Source organism: Paroedura picta, chromosome 11 (assembly GCF_049243985.1).
Source record: "Paroedura picta isolate Pp20150507F chromosome 11, Ppicta_v3.0, whole genome shotgun sequence".
Lineage (NCBI taxonomy): Eukaryota > Metazoa > Chordata > Lepidosauria > Squamata > Gekkonidae > Paroedura > Paroedura picta.
The window spans coordinates 43,297,394-43,317,559 of record NC_135379.1 but is presented as its reverse complement, the minus strand read 5'-3'; the positions used below and the strand labels follow the sequence as shown (position 1 = coordinate 43,317,559).

At 42.8% G+C, this 20,166-nt stretch overlaps 1 protein-coding gene across 2 annotated transcripts in view; it reads right to left on the bottom strand.

Annotated features, from left to right (window-relative positions):
• Positions 1-20,166, bottom strand: part of VPS41 (VPS41 subunit of HOPS complex) — a 117,834-nt gene extending 97,668 nt beyond the window's left edge. The window contains exons 1-2 of one of the 2 annotated variants that reach the window (XM_077303547.1): positions 20,082-20,166; positions 12,979-13,017 (exon numbers count right to left, since the gene is read on the bottom strand). In XM_077303547.1, the coding sequence (XP_077159662.1) occupies positions 12,979-13,017; positions 20,082-20,099 (57 nt within the window). In that variant the 5' untranslated portion in view covers positions 20,100-20,166. Of the gene's footprint in view, positions 1-12,978; positions 13,018-19,479; positions 19,616-20,081 lie in introns of those variants that run through there. The other variant, XM_077303548.1, reaches the window with a different exon arrangement.

The window sequence follows — 20,166 nt, the reverse complement described above, 5'->3', positions numbered from 1 at the left end:
AATTTTATTCAGCAAATCCAACACTCAACGAAGTTGTTACCAGTCGGAAAGACTCAATGTCAAATTAGAGTCTGGGGCATAAGTCAGCCAAATTACCTGGGCTCCTTCACTTCTGACAGTCGAAAAAACAGTTATACAGAAAAAGAATTGACGCATCCTGGAAGCAAGCTTGTATGGGGGCAATTAACACCTAATTATGTTTTCAGACATCTTTATTACCAAAAACGACACTCGGCAAATGCACGACTGATCCAAGGGCTCTAGGGAATAAACACGTAAAGACAAAATGGAATTCTAGGCACCAAGTCATTATAATAAAATCCAACATGTTGCTGAAGCCCGTACATCAAATGTGCATCCAAAATGAAAAGTTAATTCTAGTCCCTCACATATTTTGCATAAAAGCATTCATCCACGGACCATTAGATAAAGTTACTGTAAATAAGTTTTGCCTGTCTTATTTATGAGGGGAAACGAAGTAATTTCTCTAGCGCATGCATATACGAAAACATATACTTTCAAAAACTTAGCTCACTGAAGCATTCTGCCAAGCTTCAAGCAAAACATGAATAAAGTGAGGGGAAAACTTCAAATATTAAGCACACGTAACCATTTCATGCTATTCTGACAGGTATCTCTTATGTTAAGTAAAAGTCAACTGAAAGGTGAATTTGAGAGACTCTCTCTTTGCTGTAAACAAACAGAATGAAAAACTATTTGTAAAATACACGATTACGCCACTGCTGCAGAGACTACCTATCACCCCTTAAATAAAAATGAAAGAAAGCATCAACAGCATTTGAGGCATCCGAGTTTAGCATTATATATATATATATATTTCTCCCCTCTTAGGAAGAGTTTATGCAGCCTGAACTTCTAAGGGTAAACACAAGGCAGTGTAAATAAAAAGCAAAATCAATAATTTTTGTTAAATTTTAATAATCCCACAAACCGACAAATAAAACCATCAGCAGTCTGAGTGGAGATGACAGTTCGCTACGTTTCTATGACAACCCGGTTGAATAGTACAAGTCCTGACTTGCAGCAAAGCTTAAGATATGAAGAGAGTGACATTTACCCCATGCAGGAAGAACTCGCAGCTTTCTTATAAAAAAAAAACAAAAATCAATTTCTAAACTAACATAGATTTTTTTTTTTACTAAGTATGTGGCACTTCTAATTAAAGACAAATCCTCTAAACTATCCTAAAGGAGTCTCGTTTTTTAAATGTCTACTGCTGTCGCGTGCAGTCTTGACATTCCAACATCCCTCCCACATTTGCGCAGAACTAGTTGCCAGGGACCCCCCGGCAATAGGTGGGTGGGTGCCTGGGTGCGTGCACGCGTGCTGGGAGACTTAATGGCCAGCGCATATCGAAAGGGACATATTCACGTTGCGAGTGACGTGGACATGCTGTAGAATCTAGTATGATAGCTCAACTGGGAAGCAGGTATGCTGACATCAGCATACTCTAAGTGCGGGGGGAGGGGGGACGGGACCGGACAAGGCCCAGGACTTCTGGTGGGGCTCACTGCCACTGACCCCCACTCACAAGCTTCCCCTGCCACCAATATGTACTTGTGCTCCCAACAACCCAGAATCATGAGGGATGGGCATGTTAATGGTGCACAGTCGAGGTGCTCTTGGTGTCAATGGCAGGTGATTCTGGCAACTGAGCGTGGACAATGGGAAGGCTTATAAACAGAACACAAGCAGGGGGAAGGCTTGCATGTACCGGGGATTGAAAGGAGGTTTTGGGGGGGGGGCTCTGGTGGTGGGTGGCCAAAACCCCTTCTCCAAAATAGTGGAAGCAGACCAGCTTGGAAACATCTAGAAATAAGAACATTAAATAAAAGTTACACCCATTTCAATCAATGCATTTCAACACTTTTAGGTCTACGTTGGATCACAACCTCGATATGCATGCTAATATAGATTCAGATGCACGGCTGGGCACTTACCCAAGTTAACAGAACAACAAGACAAAGGACAATTTTTGAATAAAGTCAACAGGAAATGTGAGGTTCAGTTTGTAACTAGGATTTTAAAAACAAGCACCACAGAACTATGCCATGGCATAACTAATTGTCAATTTGTCCTGGTACTCAATAGATAACATATGCCCATTTGCTCATCAGGTTAGCTATTTGCCTAATAGCTTGTATTTGCAAGTACGGAAAAAGAAGCAAGTTGCATGAGAAAAACCTCACACCTCTCAGGTTTCTGTGAGTATTTTCTATTAAAAGCTCTATGCAGAGAACTAATGCAATTAAGTAATGAGATCAGAAAACTACTTAGGACAGGATCATTCATTATGTCCAAATTCCTTAAGAGCAAATCAATGGAGTGCTTCTCTTTCTAGACCTGAAAACAAACTGCTCATGGATGATTCCATGCCTCAAAGTACACAAACTTACAATGCAATCCTATGCAGAGTTATTTCAGTGGTATTTCTACTGGATTAGCTCTGAATAGGACTGCAGTTTATTTGTGTTTGTGTGGAGGGGACCCATTGATAGCTTCATCTATGGAGTACAATTTCCTAACCTCAGCACTCCCTTTGCAGCCCCAAATGCCCCCCAAATAGGGGACAGGGGACCTCCAAGAACAGCATGAGGTCACAGTTAGTGGTCTGCAGGAAATTGGGCGCAAATCTCAAAATTATAATTTACAAGGGGGAGGGAACATATTCTGTAATTATCCTGATTGGATAGCCCAGGCTAGCCTAATCTTATCAGATCTCTAAAGTTAAACAGGGTCAATCCTGGCTAGTATTTGGATGGGAGATCTCCAAGGAATACCAGGGGCATGACATAGAGGGAGGCAACAGCAAACTACCTCTGACTGTCCCATGCTATGAAAACCCTGCAGGGGGGAGGTATCTATAATTAAAACCCATTCCCTTGTGCCTACCTGACTGATTCAAGAAAATGAAAGGCTCAATACAGGTGCCAATTAGGGTTGTGCACGGCGGTGTCCGAATCAGCCATTCCAGGCCAACAAGGACCAGTGCCACACCACAAGGGGGGGGGGAGGCACAGGTGCTAGTGCGTAACTCGGTGCACACACATTTGGACGCCGCTGCGCACAACCCTAGAATTCCCCAGTAGTGGCTGGAGATCTCCCAGAATTACAACTGGCCTCCAGATGGCAGAGATCAATTCATCTGGAGAACATGGCAGCTCTGAAAGATGGACTACATGATAAGACAAGGTTTCTCCCTTCTTCAGCCCCCTGGGTTTCTCCCTCCCACCTCCACAGATCTTCAGGTATTGCATAATCTAGAGTTAAAACCCCAGTTAATAGAAATTTTGCTTCTCTAAGTGCCTCCACAGTGCATTCAGTCTTAGACCCTGCAATGGAGGTGATTTGGTGATATGGCACCACAGTATTTGCAATGTTTTGTCATTAGGGAAGGATGAGGAGACAGCAGAATTTCTTTCAAAGGATTAACCAAGTTAAAGCCACTAGAGAAGAAAATGTGTGCTGAGTCAAAACCAACATCATTCTCACTTCTACATTTTTTGGCTTTTAAGTGCTTAAGTGATTATGTTTAAACAAATATTTCAATAAGATGTATTAGCAAAACAGACATAATTAGTTTGAAGGTATTTGAAGGAAGGGGTAGTTTCTCTTAAATAAGAGAACTGAATCAACAGACGCTACAGACTCATTTGTTTGAAGAAAAGACCAAATATTTTCTTTCATAAATTTGGGGACTTAGAATACTGATGCTTCCCCATTATAACATGGTTTCAGAGTTCCAATTTCATGACTATTTGATAAGCCTAGGGTTTAAAAGGTACACTGACAATGATTTAGAATTATCAGTGTTAGCTTTAATACAGGCAGTTCTCAGTCAGGTACCAAAGTGGTTTTCCTTAGAAATGGGTAAAAATTAGGTTCTTAAATATTTATTTTTCAATAAATCTGGAAGACTAATATAGAAGCTAGAATCTATGGGGCCTACACGGAGGCATGACCCTCATTCTCAGCCCCAATCAATCAGTCAATCAAGACAAAATCTGCATTTGTGATAAAGCCATTCATCAATTTACCCATTAAACCAATTATAACTAGCAGCTACTCCGTAGCCTCCCAAGTTTCACAAACAAAAACAGGGACACATGTGTAACACTCCTAGAATCTTAGAACAGAGATGGAAGGAATCTCCTGGGTCATCTAGTCCAATCTCCTGCACTAAGCAGAACACTCACAACCCTATCAGTCATCTACTGTAACCTGCCACCCCCTTAAACCTTCATGGAATCAGCCTCTCCAGCTTCTGTTTAAAAATTTCCAAAGGTGGAGAACCCACTGCCTCCTGAGGAAGCCTGTTCCATTGAGAAACCACTCTAACTGTCAGGAATTTCTTCCAGATATTTAGAAGGAATTTCTTTTGAATTAATTTCATCCCATTGGCTCTGGTCCATTCCTCAGTGGCAAGAGAGAACAACTCTGCTCCATCCTCTATATGGCAGCCTTTGAAATACTTGAAGATGGCTATCAGATCCCCTCTCAGTCCTCTCCTCTCCAGGCTAAACAGACCAAGCTCCCGCAACATTTTCTCATATGTCTTGATCTCCAAACCCCTCACAATCTTTGTTGCCCTATTCTCACATTCCAAGGAGTCCTGCCCAAGGTCTCCTTCATCACCATTATGGTTGAGGCCGGTGCCCCCCCTTTTAGATCGCCCCTCCCTCCACATCTACATCAGCAGTGACCCCTGGTTTCTCAGATAGTTCTTCCGCCATCAGGTAGGGTGGGTTGGGGATTGTTTTATGTATTAGGGGATTTTATGGGGGTTTTACATGTTGTTACCCGCCTAAGGGGAGTGGCGGGCTAGAAATATGATGATGATGATGATGATGATGATGATGATGATGAGTTGCTGGAGATTCCATGTTATCCATTCTATGTTTTCTATCAAAAGGTTAAAAAACACAACCACTCCTAAATGACATTATCCATGAATATAACTCTGCAGAGTAAAATGGCAGCCCATGAGTCTGCATTTACATGGACACTTGCTAGAGACAAGATCAATCCATCCACTACTGATTCTTAACTTCCTTGATATGCTCTGGGGGCGGCTGAACCTTGAAGAACAACAAGAGGAGAGAACACACTAACAAAATATTAACTCAGTCTCCCAAAATGACAAAAATAAGACCAAAACAGGAAAAGTAATTTACCAAAGATAACTTGTAGAAAACAAGGACATCCCTCAGTAAATACACAGTTGGATAGCAAGTATCTCTAAGAATCCAATGGAAGAATTAGCTCATTTTCTGTCAATTGATTCTATTTTTAAGGTCCAGCAGCAGCATTTTCTCCTCTTCTCTCGATCCACATGTAAGGGCTGGGGGGGGGGGGAGAGAAATTATACACTTCATTTCATTACCAAAGCATGACTCCTTATAAGCCTAATCACCAAAAACCCGTAACTGTTGAATCAGTCAAGATGGATTAGGACATTAGGTTCTCTCACAACAATCTCCGTCTCTCTTTTTTATTTCCTTTCCATTCATTTTCTACAGAGGATTTATTTAAGCTTTTCACCTTCTTGGGAAAATGTAGCATCCACTAAGGCAAAGAATTATGATGATACGGGTACTGCCTCTGAATATATATTAAAATAGTATTGAGAGTGCTGAATACAATACACAGGCGAAAAGAAAGCAAACAACATTTTCAGCTACTGTGGGTTGCCATTAAATTGAAGTCATACTATCAGCATGAAATACCCAACTGCTTTTTTGCGCTTCTGAATACTAGTTAGGCTGTGAGAAGCAACGGTTTAGCAGAATGTCGCGTGGTATTAGAAAATGTCATGGTGTACAATCCACAATCCCAAGTGAGCCAGGATGAGCTTTCTCAGTGTCCCTTTGGCACCTCAGGAAATCCAGGAAGCATGAAAGTGAGGCCATGTGGCACCCTGGTCATCTACCACGGTTGAGTGCTCATCCTAGCACTGTGGAAGATCATCTTAGAACAACATGGTTTGTGGGTTGACCCACGATGCTCAGACAGCACTACTCAACTCCATTTTTTAAGTCTACTACATTTAACCATACTTGGAATGTTCCTCAAAAATATATACATTTCATCACATTCAAAACATCTACGTCAGCCTTTCTCAACTTTTTTACCACCGAGAAACCCCTGAAACACTCTTCAGGCTTTGAGAAACCCCAGAAGTGGCGTGAATGTGCAGAATGTGGTTGGGACACATTGCTGTGTACACACCCATCCAGGCCCCTCCCCTTCCCACCCTCTCCAGGTCCATCACTGGCCATTTTGGGAGGTGTAGGTGGGGGTGGTATGACCAAATATAGCAGTGGTTCTTAACTTGGGGGTCAGAACCCTTTGGGGGGTCGAACAACCCTTTCACAGGAGTCGTGGTGGGGCAAGCAGCTTGGCCGGGGGGGGGGGAGCATCCACACAACAGCCTTCCAGGGTAGATTGAGACAGAACATTTGTTTGCCTGGACCAGTGGGAAAAAGTGAGATCGGCATGGTGGGGAAAGAGGCAGAACTGAACCGAGAGACCTCAGAAAAAAACAAATTATATACAATCATGAACAATGGGTCTTCATGCCATTGGTCAGTTTCGGTTTAATTTCTGTGAAAGAACCCTTGCATACTTTTATGGATGGGGGTCACCACAACATGAGGAACTGTATTAAAGGGTCGCAGAATTAGGAAGGTTGAGAACTACTGAAATATAGTCATGTCACCTGACAAATGTTTAATAAATTTAAAAAATATAAGAACAATTAATAAACTCCCACCTATTTGGGAAACCCATCCAAGGCCATCAAGAAAACCCAGGGTTTCATGAAACCCTAGTTTAGGTACTCCATTTATACAATAGTGACTTCAGGAGAATACTTCCTGCAGACAAAGTTCATTAAAAACCTGAACTAAGAAAGGCTTTTCTCCTACTGGTTGTTGCAGTTTTTCCACGCTGTAACTTCTTCAGAGGAAGAAGACTGCAAGATGGGAATCCCTATGTCCTACCTCTGAAGTTGCCAGCATAGTTACTGGCGAAACACCAGGGAATAAAACTACCAGGCCAGGGCCACACAGCCCAGAAAACCTACAACCACCAGTTGACTCCAGCTCTGAAAGTTTTTGATAGTTCTTGAATCCCATGTTGTAAGAGCAGAGCTGTGTTGCATAACTTTCCTGTCTTCCCCTCCCAGCCCCACCACCTTCTATTTCCTTCACCCTGACATCTATCCTCCTTGACTCACTGGATCCCAAGAAATACTCTGGAGTGCTGTAGTGAGAGGGAACAACAAGTGAAAAGGGGTGAAAATCACCACTTCCTGTGCCACCAGTGGATGTAGCTATGGGACATGGAAGCACCATTAGGAATATGGAAGTACCATTAAGGTTTCCTGGCTGAAAGGCTGGTTTACAACATAGCAGGCAAGATTAGTCTGTATGCAAAGAGCTGAGGTAGGAATATTTTGGCAGGGTGGTTTGGATTTCTAGCATCTTCTGCATTTTGGAGACAAATTACCTTTAATGAATAGAGATATTTATACTCAATGTACTGTAATTTCCTCATGTGATACTAAGTTATCTGAAGACACCCCCTGGACATCAATGTTACTATGCTTGCTCATGGAAGAAAGGATTGGGAAAGCCCTTCTGAGCTAGAAAACCTGAAAAGTCCAGTTCAAGCATCAAATCATTGATTGGTTCTATGGGAATAAGCCCTGGGTTCACAAACTCCCTCTGGCACCACAGATCACATTTGAGCTCAAGATGTTTAGAAGCCTTCATGGTTTGGGACCAGAGTACCAGAAGCATCATCTTCTTCCCTACATTCCTACCAAAGCATTAAGGTGACAGAGAGGGTCCTCCTGATTGCTTCCTCAACCAAAGGAGGAGTTAGATGCCAATTTTCTCTGCCCAAAAGAGTTCACCTTCCCTTTCCGCTTCCCACCACAGACACCCTGGGAGGGAGATGAGGCTGAGAGAGCCCTGATATTACTGAAGAAGAGTTGGTTCTTATATGCTGCTTTTCTCTATCCGAAGGAGTCTCAAAGCAGCTTACACTTTCTTTGCCTTCCCTCTCCCCACAACAGATACCCTGTGAGGCAGGGGAGGCTGAGAGAGCCCTGATATTACTGAAGAAGAGCTGGTTCTTATATGCCGCTTTTCTCTACCTGAAGGAGTCTCAAAGCAGCTTACAACTGCGTTCCATTTCCTTTCCCCACAACAGACACCTTGGGAGGGAGATGAGGCTGAGAGAGCCCTGCTATTACTGAAGAAGAAGAAGAGTTGTTTCTTATATGCTGCTTTTCTCTATCCGAAGGAGTCTCAAAGCAGCTTACACTCGCCTTGCCTTCCCTCTCCCTACAACAACCCTGTGAGGGCGGTGAGGCTGACAGAACCCTGATATTACTGCTTGGTCAGAAAAGCTCTATCAATGCCTTGGTGAGCCCAAGGTCATTCAGCTGGTTGCATGTGGGGGAGCACAGATTCAAACCCAGCTCTCCAGATTAGAAGTCTCCACTCCTAACCACTATACCAAGCTGTTGAGTACACAAGGGAGGGCCTTTTCTGTGACAGCCTCATGATTATGGAATATCCTCCCCAGGGAAGTGCACCTGGTCCTCTCCTTTTTACCATTTAGGAGGGAGCTGGAGACAGTTTTATTCAAGATGACATTTTGCCAGTAATTTTTTCGACCCATAGGCAGTTTTTAACTGTGACTGTAATTTGTGGCTTTTAATGAATTTTAGGCATTTTTAATGGGTTTTGTTCTGCCCGTATGGTAAACCAGCTGATGCTCTATATGGTAGAAAGACGGCTAATAAATGTTTTAAATAAAATACGCTGGTTTGCAATTCTTGCTTGGACGGAACGTATAATCCATCATTTGCTGATTTCGATGTAATTGCAAACCACAGTTTGTGATAAACTGGAAACTGATTCCAAGAATATGACAAGTGGAGGGAATCTGAGCAAAAGGCTGATTCACACAGTGGCCAGGCATAGCGTTAGATCTGGGCCAAATCTTTTAGCTCTCAAAAAGCCTTCATCTTGTGGAAAATCCCATTCCTCTCTGTTACAGAACAAAGTTTTCCTATTCCACCCTCTCTGAAGGTTTCTTTCTTTTCAAAGTGATTTGCCTGACCATTCCTCATCTGCAGGGCTTCTAAAACCCAGCTTAATACCCAGGTGTAATAGGTATATAGTCATAAACATGTAACCAATGTTTAGGATTCTCCCCACTTCCACAATCTCAAGGCAGCATTATATTCATCCACACAGTGGAAAGGGGGATTGAAGCAGCAGCAACAGGGAAGGAAAACCTTCAGTGTTGGTCCAAGCACATCAACAAATTAATATTTCCAGGCTGCCACAATTACACACTCTGTTGATACATCAGTATTTCAAATTGCATTTCATTTACATGGAATGCTCTGCAGCGTTTTCACATTTTATATATTCCATAGCACTCTGAACAGGATTGGCACTTCTAGTTAATATTAATAGCTCATTAAATTAAGTATCTAATTTTCACCCAAGAACAGCGAATTCTAGAAAAACCCAAAGAGAAGTCCACTTCGTTTAGAAGTCAATCCTAACACGCTGTGTATTATAATCTGTGTTACACATCGCCACAAATTTGTTTTTTAAAATTCATGTATTAAAAGATCCCATTTAAGCTCCAATATATTATTTACATGCCACTGGCTCAAAATGATGAATTATTTCTATGTTTTCGTTAAATTAACCTTTAGTTTCCCTACAGCAGACTTCCTCTTTGTTACTTTTCTGTCAATTTTAAATTCTGATGCCATGTTAAACCATGTCGAAGAAATTATCTGGATCTATGAGGGTTTGGGCCTGTCATAATTTCCACTAAAGTGAGGGACTTGGGCCAGCTTTGAGAGATGGCTCACTATCTGCATCCTGAGCACAGCCCAGAGATGAAGGGAAGACCAAAACATCTCTCTCTACATTTAAGGCATGCCCAAGGCCAAGGAGTAATTAGCTTTACTGATGATCTACAATGAGTCTTCTTTTACTCCTCATGCCTGATCAAATTGATATGGACATAAAATGGTAATTAGAGTTTTGAAGCTGGCTCCAACCAGCCTTTTTTGCTCAATCATGACATGTTCCCATTCTAAATGGTTTTTGTCCATGCAGATCCCATGATTACCAGCACAGCTTTGTTAGTGGTCAAAGTGGACCCCCTCTTCTCTTTTCCCACCCAAGCTGGCTGGTTCCAACTTTGTATTTGTAAATCATGCACAGGATCCTCAGAATTGCACAACTGGAAGAAAGGTTGGGGGAGCTTGGTCTGTTTAGCCTTGTGAGGAGACGACTAACAGGGGATCTGATAACCATCTTCCAATATGTAAAAGGGTGCCATATAGAGGATGGAGCAGAATTGTTCTCTCTTGCCACAGAGGGGCAGACCAGAACGAATGGGATGAAATTAATTCAAAAGAAATTCCATCTGAACATCCGGAAGAAGTTCTTGACAGTTCGAGCGGTTTCCCAGTGGAACAGGCTTTCTCAGGAGGTGGTGGGTTCTCCATCTTTGGAAATTTTTAAACAGAGGCTAGATAGCCATCTGTCGGAGAAGCTGATTCTATGAAGGCATGGGGTGGCAGGTTACAGTAGATGAGCGATTGGGATGTGAGTGTCCTGCATAGTGCAGGGGCTTGGACTAGATGGCCCATGAGATCCTTTCCAACTCTATGGAGCTACATATGCCCTAGCGAAAGGGGGGGGGGCTAGCTTTTAAGCATCTGCTGACATACCATGTGGCAAGTCCCTTGGAAACCAAGAACTTTTCAAAAGCAGTCTGTAGTGTAAAATAGGGAATTGAAATACCACTGGACACTAGCTTTTGTGATCTATTTTACCTAGAATCATAGAATAATAGAGTTGGAAGGGACTTCATGGGTCATCTGTAGCACAAGACCACATTAGGTAAATATAGAATCTATATGAAAAGCAATAATTTGGTCTTCCTCTGTTCATTTCATGAATAGTTCCTATTGCTATCTTTCCCTCTCCAAATGACCCAGTCAGCCACCAAGGGGTGACTCCAAGACCCTACACAAAAATGTCTCAAAAGCCAACCAAAGTGTACAGCAACCAGGATTGTTCCGTGAAATAAAAATCTGCCCAGATGTAACACATGAGATCATTTTCTTCTTTATTTTCGGTGGGGAGGAATCGAAATTGAAAGAGGGAAAATAAATGTACATTACACATGCAATTTCAAAAAATGATACATGCTAAAGTTAAGGAAATGAAGCTAGTGCTTGGAGATTGCAGGGAATTTACTTTGCAAGCAAAAGTAGTTTTCCCTCCCGAGAATTAAAATACCATTTCAGATTATTGTTTGCTCATCATATCATGGAAGAATAAATAGTAGCCTACCTCCATGATAAGAAAAAGCTCATAATGCCCTAAAATCATATGTAAAGGCTACGAAATAAAAGAGACTCAATTGAAGTGCAGATACAGAAAAAAGATCGGGTAAAATTGCATAAAGTGTTGACAGAAATCACTATCGCTGTCTCCTTGAAAGGTTTGCTTGACACACGTATCTATGTGATAAATCTGCTAATTTACACCAAAGTGTTTTATGTGCATTAATTTAATCACCTGGAAACTGATCAGCACATCAACAGTGTTAGAACTTGCCGACTACTAGAGATGAAGTTCACAGCTTCATGGTATGCAACGCTATGGAATATGGCATTTTGCAACAAACGCAGAATATACCTGCATTTCATGGCATTCTGAGAGGGGACAAAACCCACCAGGGTCTTCTTCGGTGCTTGTCTCACCAAAATTAGGGATGGCTGGACAAGGCTGCTCCATTTCAATTATTTATTTTTACTGTCTCCTTAATATACATCCAAATTTTGACAGCAAGAAGACAACAGAGGGAGGGAAGGAGGAAGAGGGAACTACTAAATTTCCTGGCTAGAATCCAATGAGCCACTCAAGGAACATCTAAAATCTGAGTATGCTCAATGGACACTGGTTTCAACAGAAGTGTGTCAAAAAGCACAGGAAGGGGACAGGGCTGTCCCTAGCTCCATTGTGAAGCACTGAATTAGTAAATGGTAAATGTCACCAGTATATTTCCAACCTGATATATGAAGATAGGTATTTGGAAGATCTTAATATGGATGGTGGAGCACAGAAAGCTGGAGCAGACTTCAGCAACTGGAATCACAAAGTGGAATCCCAGCATTCCCCACCTACCCTGGTTGACTACACAGAAGCAAAGTGGGGACACGGAAAAAGGATCAGCAGAGGCAAGGGGACTTGCCCTCTTTGGTAGTGGACACCCCTCTCTCTCTATGACTCATCTGCTGGTGACCAGAATCCCGGAACACAGTGCTTCTGTGATTGTTTCGAAAAGTTTTAGAATTAATAAACGTGCAATGAATAAGCTGGCATAAACAATACAGAAAATCATATTTTGCAAATGTTCTCTTCCAAAGCATCAATGGCGGAAGCAAATATAAGTTTGAGGCACAGCATGGCTAAGTAGCCATTGCATTTTAATCTGTAATATACCAACACTGTTTGTGTCAATCTCACTTTCATTTACCCAAAACAGGAACGGCAGCACCCGGGTTTCAACGTCTGACAAGATTCACCCTGTCAAGATTCATTATTAGAGTCGAATTGTGTGACCATCCATATTTATATATATTTTTAAATATCATCCGCTTTGCGATTTCGGCAGCAGCACAGATCTCTGGTTTTAATCAAAGCTTTAAAAACCACATGGCGTAAAACAATAATAGCTTCTCCGTAAACAAGCACCAGCTTCCAAATCAGAAATGAAGCAGAAAAGCTGCAAGAGGTGGGGAGAGGAGAAGAAAGAGGAGAATGTTTCACTCTGTTTGTTGACAAGGCGCTGACAACCAGAACACCTGGATGAACTCAAAGGGGCTATGAAGCAACTTACTTCGGACTCATCTGTAGATTCTTCATTACTCTTGGGCTCCTGAAAAATCATACAAAAAGAGGAACACGTTACAAATGTTGGCATCTACAGCTGTATCTTCTTTATACTTACTGTTGGTGCAAAAGCTAAGTGGCAGACCTGACTGAGGAGATGCTGAGAATATAGACCACAGACACCACCTTTTGCATTTCTGTACCCATCCACGTCAAGCTTCAAATTTTGCAGGCCTGAGACCTGCCGTTAATTCCCGAGATGCAGCACGAGAGCCCAATGAATTGCAAAATAAAAGGCTGGAAGTCACATGACACCAGAATTGTAAGCCTCCTGGGACCATGAGGAAAGCAGGGTATAAATGCTTGAATTAGTAATTAATGAATTAAAATAATTTGAGGAGGGGGAGGAGGAGGAGCCAGAATCTTTGGTTGTGCCTGTGCTCAAAAATGATCCTCCCCAGTGCTGAGCAGCCATACCTTCCTGTCCTCCCCTGCTCAGCACATATATGTGCAAAAGCAACACAGGATATGCAGCACCCTAACTTCCTCCACATTTGAACTGCCACCAAAGACACATTTAAAATTTGGAAATTCTATTGGGGCTCATGACACAAATAGTGCCAGATCAATGTCACAGTGCTGTCTGAGACCTGAAAGTAACCAGCAGCTGCAAAGTTTGCACCGTCTAAGAACTGGGTAAATCTTCAAGAAGGAAGCCTTTCTTGCAAAGGAAGTGCCTAGTTCTTTGCACTTGAATCCCCAAGATTTCCCACAAACGATTGCAGAAATATAACAGCACATTTAGTCATTCACTATATTAATTTGTTTAATTCTGGCCCTTCAATTAATGCACCAGGATACAGTACCATCTGAGAACCAGAAAAGGTGCCATTCCAAAATAGATCCTCCCGCAAATTATACTCAAACTCATTCACGTTCACTAAAGGCATATGTTGTGCCTCCCTTGATCAGGTTGGGTTGGATCCAAAAGATCCATTTCACTAAGGGCAGATCCTGCCACCCCTGCAAGGAACCTTTCTCTGCTGGGATAGGTCTCTTCCATTGAAGCAAGGACCCCTGCCCTTGAGGAAGGCTGTACCTCAGTGGTATTCATTTGTCCCCACAAGAACCATACTGACAATTGCGAGCAATAGAAAGCCACTAGGATGGGCATGAAATAGGAAAATGGAGGATTTAAATGGCTGCTGGACTTGTTAAGCTGCTATGTTTAAATGGCCAGCAGTCATTTCAGTGATACTTTTCATTCCCTCCTGCTTGGAAGGGGGGAGGGGAGTGAAACTGACAGCTGTCCCGTATAGCTGAATATGTCCGAATAGCGGCTTTTAGTCAGGTCCCCTATACCAGTAGCCAAAACAGATTGGATGGCTTTATTAGTCTTTGGTTCCGTTTGGGAGATTCTAATTCACATGCCTACTTATGACAAAGGACTGTATGAACTTTCAAGTTCTCCAGAGCTCTCTATGAGGCCAGATGTTGAAAAGTCCCCTTCAAGTTGAACTCCAGTGTTGCAGAAACAACCTTATTATTTACAACCTTACCCGCCTTAATCTATCTAGGGCCAAAACGGCTTCACTTCCACTATCTGATGAGATCAGGCTAGGCTCTGCCATCCAGGGCATGGTGCTGTTTGATATACTGTCATTTATTTGCCTACTAGGGGCCAAGCCCGTTGCATTCAGGAATGCAACAGGTGCTAGATTGGGGTGGGGTGGGATGGAAGAACTCTGTGGCTGGCCTCTCCCTCCCCACAGGACCTGGAAAGGCTGCAGGCCCCCAGGAAGGGAACTCACCAGCAGGGGATCTGCAGCCTCCGAACCTTGGAGGGAAGTGGAGGGAGGAGGGGGTGGACAGGGGTGGGGGGCAGAAGGCAACTGGCTGGCCGCTAGACAGAAAGGCAAGCCGGTTGGAGGAGGAGGCACTCAGGGGCGGGACAGCCACCCTGAGCGGGTATTAAGTGCTGAGTGGCACTTAAGCCATGAGATATGCTTCTCATCCAAGGCATTACTAGAAATATATTATGTGGAACAGATTTTGGACCCTTTCTTTTAGGTATTACCGTTCATGTGCGTTAGGCTATTTTACATGAGAGACTTCAATTGTGAATTTCCATTTTAAAGGATTAACCAAATTAAACCCATTCAACAATGCTGGGAAAGTTGCACATAAAAAAAAACCCAAACACATTATTCTTGCTCCTAAATTTCTCAAGCCACCAAAGAAAGTGTGATTGTAAAACATCTTTCCTATAAGGCAATGAATCTTTCTGTCACATGCATGCACGGATTGTGTGTGTGCGCACGTGCGCGCGTACACACAAAAGAAATTGAGTCTCCTCTTGCTAATCTCTCACCTGTCCAGTGGCAAAAAATCTGCTGATGCCATGCCTCCTCCAAGAGGTCAGCAAAATGAAGATTTACTTAACGTATTTACGGTTATCAATAGCAATAAAAGGTTACAACTAATGTGCCGACAGTGAGCGTAAGCATTTCAAGAGTGGCATGATAGAAACAAAGCCTGCACAGGAGAGAAGGCATTTCAAACGGTACGAGGTAATATTTTGACACGAAGATGAATAAAAGCCACAGTGCGCGAGAGGGAATGGAGATACGCCACTAAGGCAGAATCAAACACCTTGAGCAAGTTTTTGGATAGCACCTCCAGGAAAAGGGTCCCGTGGAACCCATTTTTGAAGGTAAGCTCCACACTCACTTTGCCATAATGAGTCCTCTGAGGTCCAACATTCAGACCTGCCAGGCACATACTAGGAATCAGTGTTATACTTCTATAAAACAGCTCAGAACAGGGCTGACCAAAACAGTTCAAGTTCCTGGGAAAATACAGCCATCACAGGCCCTGGTAGTGCAAAGCAGGGTATAAAAACCAACTCTTTTTCTTCTTCTTCATAAGGTGCATCAGTCACCCAACTGGGTCTGTGGATGCCAGTCTTGACAGAATGAGGAGCTAAGGAGGAAAGTGTTGTCGCCACCCCAAGCCCTACAACTTCTCTATTTTTTAATGGATGAAATTCTTACGGGAATGAGCAGAAATGAATAGTACGTGTTTGTGAAATATACAACACAAGAGAAGACCACCCAATAGAAACCCCAAAATTGTAGCATCAGGAAAATTATCACTTTGAGAATACATGGCTGCATTCAGAGACAAAATGGGCTCCCTGCAAACCGTGGTTTGTATGCCAGTTTGGTGTAGTGGTTAGGAGTGCCGACTTCTAATCTGGCATGCCAGGTTCGCTTCTGCGCTCCCCCACATGCAGCCACCTGGGTGACCTAGGGCTCCCCGTGGCACTGATAAAACTGTTCTGACCGAGCAGTGATATCAGGGCTCTCTCAGCCTCACCCACCTCACAGGGTGTCTGTTGTGGGGAGAGGAATGGGAAGGCGACTGTAAGCCGCTTTGAGCCTCCTTCGGGTAGGGAAAAGTGGCATATAAGAACCAACTCTTCTTCTTCTTCTGCATGGAGTTGGTTTCATAATCTTGCATAGTGTCCCTCTCTCTCAAGCCATTTCTTTCCTCCTGCCTTGTAATCCATGGTTTTGCCTTACACGTTTCAAATGATGGTCACAATCACTGCAAGCCCTCCTTTGTTTTGGTGCATGCGCAGTGTGAAATCACAAAAGGACCTGGGAAGGCAGTACGTGTATTCATGAGACCTGATTAACAAACCATATTTTGCAGGGATCTAGCATTATGCACAAACCAATTACAAAACACTATTTTGATCATCTCCTTGGACAACAACATTAGCATTCTGGGATGCTTCATTATAGCTAACAAAATGGTAGCCACTTTCCCCGGTATCCTTAACAAATGAAGAAACAGAATATTTGTGAAGCAACGGAAGAAATAAACTCAGATTTCGTTTCCCCTTCCAAATTGTCCAGCTGTTCGCTATGTCTTTTTCCAGGATGATATTCCTCTCCTAGTTAATGGGAAACTTAACTTCCTCCCATGGCTATACCTTTGATCCTCATGTGAACCATGACAGGCAGCAAGCAGCAGTGAACTGTGACAGCTGTCACTCTGCCGCAAATACTACAGCCAGTTCCCACATTTCCAAAAATCCTGCATTAAACCTTTCCTGTTGGGATTTTGAAAAACTGGCTTTTAAAAAAAATCAGTTTCACAGCTTTTAAAACTATTGATTTTTGTATCTCTCAGCTACCAAAAAATAATTTAAAAAGAACTATAATAGGACTGCATTTTCAAGAGAAAGACTTAAACTGTTAACTTTTGTTGTAGTTAAGTTAGTTCAGTTAAGCATGCAGAGCAGCATTTTGAAAAGCAGCAGCAGTATTGTTAAAGTATATATGCAGCTCCTCAAGTTCTTGGTGCTGTTCCTAAAAAAGAATCTTGTAAACGGTGACAATTAAAAAAAAAAAAGACAAGTCCATAAGGGAAGACTCATCTAAAGAAAGAAAAGCAAACCACATGTTTGAGTCTTTCAAGTACTTCTTATGGGCCTTAGATGTTTGCAAGGGGGGAGAGCAAAGAGATTCAGAGGAAAGGTCCACAGAGGGGAGGGACAGAACTAAGAAACAAAAATAGTCAAAGGAAGGACGGCCCGAGATAAAAGGTAAAACAATGAAGTAAACAAAGAGGAACAAGAGAAAAGAGTGGAGACAAAAAGGATTCAAACACAAAGGAATTTAAAGTCAATAAGTGGAATATAACAACGGATAAACATGAGCAAAACAAGATGGGTGGGAAGGAATCAAATGGGGAGCAGAATTCGGAATGAGAATGAGAAAGTGGATTCAAATGGGTCTGAAGTAGCACAATAAAATCAGAGTCCAGTAGCACCTTTAAGACCAACAAAAATTTATTCAGGACGTGAGCTTTCGAGTGCAAGTGTGTGATCACTGACACAGACAGTTTGGTTTTTCCTTGTGTTTTTTTTAAAGTACACTGAATTCCAGGGGATTGATTGGCTGTTTTGACAAAGAATTATCATTGGCTGTATCTGGTTGTGTAACACAGTCTACTGATGTAACAGAATTGATTTTTGTTATATATTCCCTGTCATGTAAGGAGTTCCTTGTCTGACGAAGAGTGCTTGCACTCGAAAGCTGATGCACTGAATAAATCTTTGTTGGTCTTAAAGGTGCTGCTGGACTCTGGTTTTGATGAGAAAGTGAGGCCGTTGCACATCTTTGAATATTTCATTCACAGGAGCAACCAGTCTAACCAGTTTAATCGGTCCAGTCTCAACCACAATAAACCAAATATACATCATACTAATTTCAGCACATCTTTTTGCAATATACTACCCCCCCCCCCAAAAAAAAACCCACCCAGAGGGCACTTTGTTAAAGGAACAGGATTGTAGTTGATCCTATCGTTTACTGTGCATATTTTCTTGCTCTTATTGCATTGTTTTCTAGGATTGTACTTGTAGCAATTCCATTTTTGCACTTTTACGATACCACTTTATGTGCTGTTTCTAATCTTGGCAATCCTAATCCTATTGAATTGGATGTCGACCGCCTTCTCTCACACTGTGTACTCTGCCCTAAGTCTCAGAGAGAAAAGCCAGCTATACATTAAGGGAAAACTGTCATAAATCATACCCCCTGCTTCTATAGGTTTCCAGGAATGAGGATAGGCTTGTAATTTCAATAATATCCATAGCATGGAATGAGATTGTGTAGAAACAGACAGCCCCAAACCTCATTTTTTCAGAGGTTTCCAAAAGCCTTCATGTTGACTTGATTTATTTAGATTCAAGTGGACAGCCGTGTTGGTCAGAGGAAGTACAACAGAATTTCAGTCTGATGGCACCCTTAAGACCAACAAAGATTTATTCAAGATGTGAGCTTTCCTGTGCATGCACACTTCCTCAGACAATGGAGCAGGGATCATAAGAGCACAGATATAAGGAGAAAGGAAATTAGTCGCAAATTAGTAAATGGCATTATAAGTCCAGATATGCAGCATGATCATTCTTTGCTAGAGAATTTAATCAGTACTATGGGTTCAGTTGTCATTTACAAAACCACTGGGGCAATAAAAGCGTCAAGTTAGTGATTAATGGAAGACACTTTTCCAGTTGTGAAAAGAATTAAAACCAACGTGTTAACAAAGAATAAGATGAAGCCTGCTAGCATCACACCCTCTGTTTTGATTATTTGACTCTGATTCTAAGTGTTGGCTGCAGATATCTAGCAGCAAGGGGGGGCAGACTTTAGCTGTACATTCAAAGGCACTCTCCAGCAGCATCTTAAACCACGGTCATTAGCAAGCAGGTCCCAGTGAATTATGCAGGATTTACATGCTTAGGACCACACTGCCAATCCATAACAGCAACAACCATATTTATGTGCTGTGCTCCAGCCCATTTACAGCAGCTTTTGGGCTAAATATAATAAATATAATAAATAATAAATCCTCAGATGAAGCCCACTGAAGCTGTACATCCCAGTCAACAATCTGGCAAGATCAAAGTCTCTGGGCTTCAATCTTAAATTACCTTGTTGATTTCAATGGAACCAATGGGTTTTGGTCAAGCACTTAGCTGTTGGCAACAATGACATCCGTCAGCAGGCCAGACACAGGCCAGACACACAGTTGGACACACAGCTGGATTCAGCGAGGGACCAGCCTTCATTACATCCGCACCTTTAAAGCCAGACGCCTTATTACTTGCCGGCATGCAGCGCCAAACGATGCCCCCTAAGCCCAAGTTTCCTTTAACAAACCCCTCTTCAGGGCTGCCAATCTCCAGGTGGGGGCTAGAGATCTCCAGGCATTACACATGAGCAGACGATGCTCATCATTATTTACTGATTTCAAGCATGCACTCCTACACGGATGTATGGGAGGGACCCTAAACCCTCTACTCTGCTCGCAACTGCCCAGGTATTTCCAAAGCCAGAGTTGGCAGCCCCACAGGGCAGCCCTACCTACACCTTCTGTCTTAGCACTGGACTCCTCTGCTGCCCCCCACAGAGGCACCCCCACCACAGGCCCCCGGGCAGGCCACGCATCCCCCTTTTGCAGTCCCCTGCAGCACTGCGCCCAAGGCGCGCCCCGTTGGCTGCAAGGATCCCTCCGGCCGCGGCTCCACTTTACCTTCTCTGCTTCCGCCATAGCGCAGCTGGCCGGTCACGTGAGCTCCGCAGAAGGAGCGCACGACGGGCATGCTGGGTAATGTAGT